This window comes from Passer montanus, unplaced genomic scaffold (assembly GCF_014805655.1).
Source record: "Passer montanus isolate IOZ18808 unplaced genomic scaffold, ASM1480565v1 scaffold819, whole genome shotgun sequence".
NCBI lineage: Eukaryota > Metazoa > Chordata > Aves > Passeriformes > Passeridae > Passer > Passer montanus.
The window spans coordinates 10911-15393 of NW_024373468.1; the positions used below are offsets into that span (position 1 = coordinate 10911).

Genomic DNA, 4483 nt, shown 5'->3' on the forward strand with positions numbered 1-4483 from the left:
GGCACGGGAACATCACGGGAATGGCACGGGAACAGCACGGGAATGTCATGGGAACGGCACGGGAACGGCACGGGAACGGCACGGGAACATCACGGGAATGGCACGGGGATGGCATGGGGATGGCATGGGGATGGCATGGGGAAATCATGGGAATGGCATGGGAATGGCATGGGAACGGCATGGGAACGGCACGGGAATGGCATGGGGATGTCACAGGAACGGCACGGGAACAGCACGGGGACGGCATGGGAATGGCATGGGAATGGCATGGGGAAATCATGGGAATGGCATGGGAATGGCATGGGAATGGCATGGGAATGGCACGGGAATGGCATGGGAATGTCATGGGGATGGCATGGGAATGGCACGGGAATGGCATGGGAAAGGCATGGGAATGGCATGGGAATGGCATGGGAACAGCATGGGGACAGCACGGGGACGGCACGGGAACGGCACGGGAACATCACGGGAATGGCACGGGAATGGCATGGGAATGGCATGGGGACGGCACGGGGACGGCACGGGAATGGCATGGGAATGGCATGGAAATGGCATAGGAATGGCTTGGGGAAATCGTGGGAATGGCATGGGAATGGCATGGGGACGGCACGGGGACGGCACGGGAACAGCACGGGGACGGCATGGGAATGGCATGGGAATGGCATGGGGAAATCATGGGAATGGCATGGGAATGGCATGGGAATGGCATGGGGAAATCATGGGAATGGCATGGGAATGGCATGGGGAAATCATGGGAATGGCATGGGGATGGCATGGGGAAATCATGGGAACGGCACGGGAACGGCATGGGAATGGCATGGGAATGGCATGGGGAAATCGTGGGAATGGCATGGGAATGGCACGGGGAAATCGTCAGGAAATTACAGGAGAATATTGGGGAAATCACAGGGAAATCATGGGGAAATCATAGGGGAATCTTGGGGAAATCATGGGAATGTAATGGGAAATCATGGGGAAATTACAGGGAAATTATGGGGAAATTACGAGGAAATCATGGGAAAGTCAAGGGGAAATTATGGGGAAATTATGGGGAAAGTCATGGGAATGTCATGGGGAAATTTCAGGGAAATCATGGGAAAGTCATGGTGAAATTATGGGGAAATTATGGGGAAATCACAGGGGAATCTTGGGGAAATCATGGGAATGTCATAGGAAATTACAGGGAAATCGTGGGGAAATCATGGGGAAATTATGGGGAAATCATGGGGAAATCATGGAAAAATTACAGGGAAATTATCGAGAAATCATGGGAAAATCATGGGGAAACTACAGGGAAAGCATGGAAAAATTACGGGGAAATCATGGGGAAGTTACAGGGAAATCCCGGGGAAATTATGGAAAAGTAATGGGAAAATCACAGGAAAATCGTGAGAAAAACACCGAAAAATCACAGGGGAATCACAGGAAAATCAAGGAAAAATCCTGGGGAAATCATGGAAAAAATCATGGGAAAATCATGGGAAAATCACAGAAGAATCATGGGAAAATCCTGGGGAAATCACAGGAAAATCACGGGAAAACCAAGGAAAAATCCTGGGGAAATCACAGGAAAATCATGGGAAAATCCCTGAAAAATCCCAGAAAAATCCCGGAAAAATCCTGGGAAAACCCCCAGGAGAAACCTTGGGAAAATCCCAGAAAAAAACACCAAAAAAACCCAGGAAAAATCCCAGAAAAATCTGGGAAAACTCAGGAAAACCCTCAGGAAAAACCCAGAAAATCCCAGAAAAAAATCCAAAAAAAACCCTGGAAAAATCCCAGAAAAATCTGGAAAAATTCAGGAAAACCCCCAGGAGAAACCCAGAAAATCCCAGAAAAAAAAACCCAAACCAAAAACCCCCTGGAAAAATCCCAGAAAAATCTGGAAAAATTCAGGAAAACCCCCAGGAGAAACCCAGAAAATCCCAGAAAAAAAAACCCCAAAAAATCCCAGAAAAATCCCAGAAAAATCTGGGAAAATTCAGGAAAACCCCCAGGAGAAACCCAGAAAATCCCAGAAAAAAAAACAACAAAAACCCAAAAACCCCCTGGAAAAATCCCAGAAAAATCTGGAAAAATTCAGGAAAACCCCCAGGAGAAACCCAGAAAATCCCAGAAAAAAAAACAACAAAAACCCAAAAACCCCCTGGAAAAATCCCAGAAAAATCTGGAAAAATTCAGGAAAACCCCCAGGAGAAACCCAGAAAATCCCAGAAAAAAAAACAACAAAAACCCAAAAACCCCCTGGAAAAATCCCAGAAAAATCTGGAAAAATTCAGGAAAACCCCCAGGAGAAACCCAGAAAATCCCAGAAAAAAAAACAACAAAAACCCAAAAACCCCCTGGAAAAATCCCAGAAAAATCTGGAAAAATTCAGGAAAACCCCCAGGAGAAACCCAGAAAATCCCAGAAAAAAAAAACCCAAAAACCCCCTGGAAAAATCCCAGAAAAATCTGGAAAAATTCAGGAAAACCCCCAGGAGAAACCCAGAAAATCCCAGAAAAAAAAAACCCAAAAACCCCCTGGAAAAATCCCAGAAAAATCTGGAAAAATTCAGGAAAACCCCCAGGAGAAACCCAGAAAATCCCAGAAAAAAAAACCCAAACCAAAAACCCCCTGGAAAAATCCCAGAAAAATCTGGAAAAATTCAGGAAAACCCCCAGGAGAAACCCAGAAAATCCCAGAAAAAAAAACCCAAACCAAAAACCCCCTGGAAAAATCCCAGAAAAATCTGGAAAAATTCAGGAAAACCACAGAAAATCCCAGAAAAAAAACCCATGAAAAATAAAAAAAAAAAATCCAGGAAATTCTGGAGCATCCCAAACTTTTCAAGGAGCAGCCAAACAAAAAAAGAAAGGAAAAGAAAAGCAAAAAAATCCCCAAAAAAATCAAAAATCTGGGATGGGGCTGAGCCGGAATTCCTGAAAATTCCTAAAAAAATGGCTACAAATTCAGAAAAAATCCCCAAAATTCCTGGAAATTCCCCGGAATTCCCGGAATTCCAGGTGAGACTCACGTCCTCGTCCAGGCTGGTCTGCTCCAGGTCGAGCAGCTTGAACTGGAGCCGCTTGAAGATCTCCTCCATGGCCTCGCAGGCCCGGTAGTCCAGCTTCTCTCCTGGAAAAAAAATGGGAAAAAAGTGGGAAAATCCCGGGAAAATTCCCAGAAATTCCTGGGAAAATCCCTGGGAAAATCCCCAGAAAGTTCTGAGTGGGAATCCAGCTTCTCTCCTGGAAAAACATGGGAAAAACACGGGAAAAACATGGGAAAAAAGTGGGAAAATCCCGGGAAAATTCTGGGAATATTCCCTGACAAAATCCCGGGAAAATCCCTGGGAAAATTCCCAGAAATTCCTGGGAAAATTCCCAGAAACTCCTGGGAAATTCCCTGAGAAATTCCCTGAGAAATTCCCTGGGAAAGTCCTGGGAAAATTCCCAGAAATTCCTGGGAAATTCACTGGGAAAATCCTGGCAAAATTCCCAGAAATTCCTGGGGAATTCCCTGGGAAAATGCCCAGGAAGTTCTGAGTGGGAATCCAGCTTCTCTCATGGAAAAAACACGGGAAAATCCTGGGAAAAACATATCAAAACCCAGGAAAAAAGGGATAAAAATCTGGGAAAAAATGGGAAAAAAAGGATAAAAAAAGGGGCGGAAAAAGGAATGAAAAAGCTGGGAAAAAGGGATAAAAAAAGTGGAAAAAAGGGATAAAAAACTAGGGAAAAAAAGGATAAAAAGAAGAAATGCAGAAATTTTTGCCTTTTCTGGGATTTTTGCTACCACCCCCCTGGAGTTGGGATTTTGGGATCCCACCCAAAAATCCGGGAGGATTTTGGGGAAAAACTCTCAAAAAGGCTGGAATTGGATCCTGAAAATGATCCCAGGGAAATCAGGAATAATTAATGGGATGCAAGCAGGAATAATTAATGAGATTCGATCAGGAATAATTAATGAACCTCGTCTAGGGAGGAAACCTGAGCTGAGCTGAGGGGGCAGAGCCAGGAGGGGAAAATTCCCAAAATTCCTCTTGGGATCCAAAAAATCCTCTCAGGATCCCAAAATTCTTGCCAGGATCCCAAAAATTCCTGCTTGGATCTCAAAATTCCTGTCAGAATCCCAAAATTCCTGTTGGGATCCTAAAAATTCCTGTCACAATCCTAAAAATTCCTGCCTGGATCCTTAAAATTCCTGTTTGGATCCCAAAAATTCTTGTCAAGATCCCAAAAATTCCTGTCAGGATCCCAAAAATTCTCGTCAAGAACCCAAAAATTTCTCTCAGGATCCTAAAAAATCCTGTCAGGATCCCAAAAATTCCTGTCAGGATCCCAAAAATTCTCGTCAAGAACCCAAAAATTTCTCTCAGGATCCTAAAAAATCCTGTCAGGATCCCAAAAATTCCTGTCAGGATCCCAAAAATTCCTCTCAGGATCCTTAAAATTCTTTCTTGGATCCCAAAAAATCCTGTTTGGATCCCAAAATTCCTGTC

The 4483-nt window shown here is 44.4% G+C and overlaps 1 protein-coding gene across 1 annotated transcript in view; it reads right to left on the reverse strand.

The window, feature by feature from the left end:
- LOC120513491 (protein phosphatase 1 regulatory subunit 37-like) overlaps nucleotides 1–3117 on the reverse strand; it is a gene marked incomplete at both ends in the record, with an annotated part of 11564 nt that extends 8447 nt beyond the window's left edge. Inside the window, one exon of the mRNA XM_039732994.1 lies at nucleotides 3017–3117. Within this exon, the coding sequence (XP_039588928.1) occupies nucleotides 3017–3117 (101 nt within the window). The remainder of the gene's footprint in view (nucleotides 1–3016) is intronic.
- Between the last annotated feature and the right edge of the window lie 1366 nt (nucleotides 3118–4483).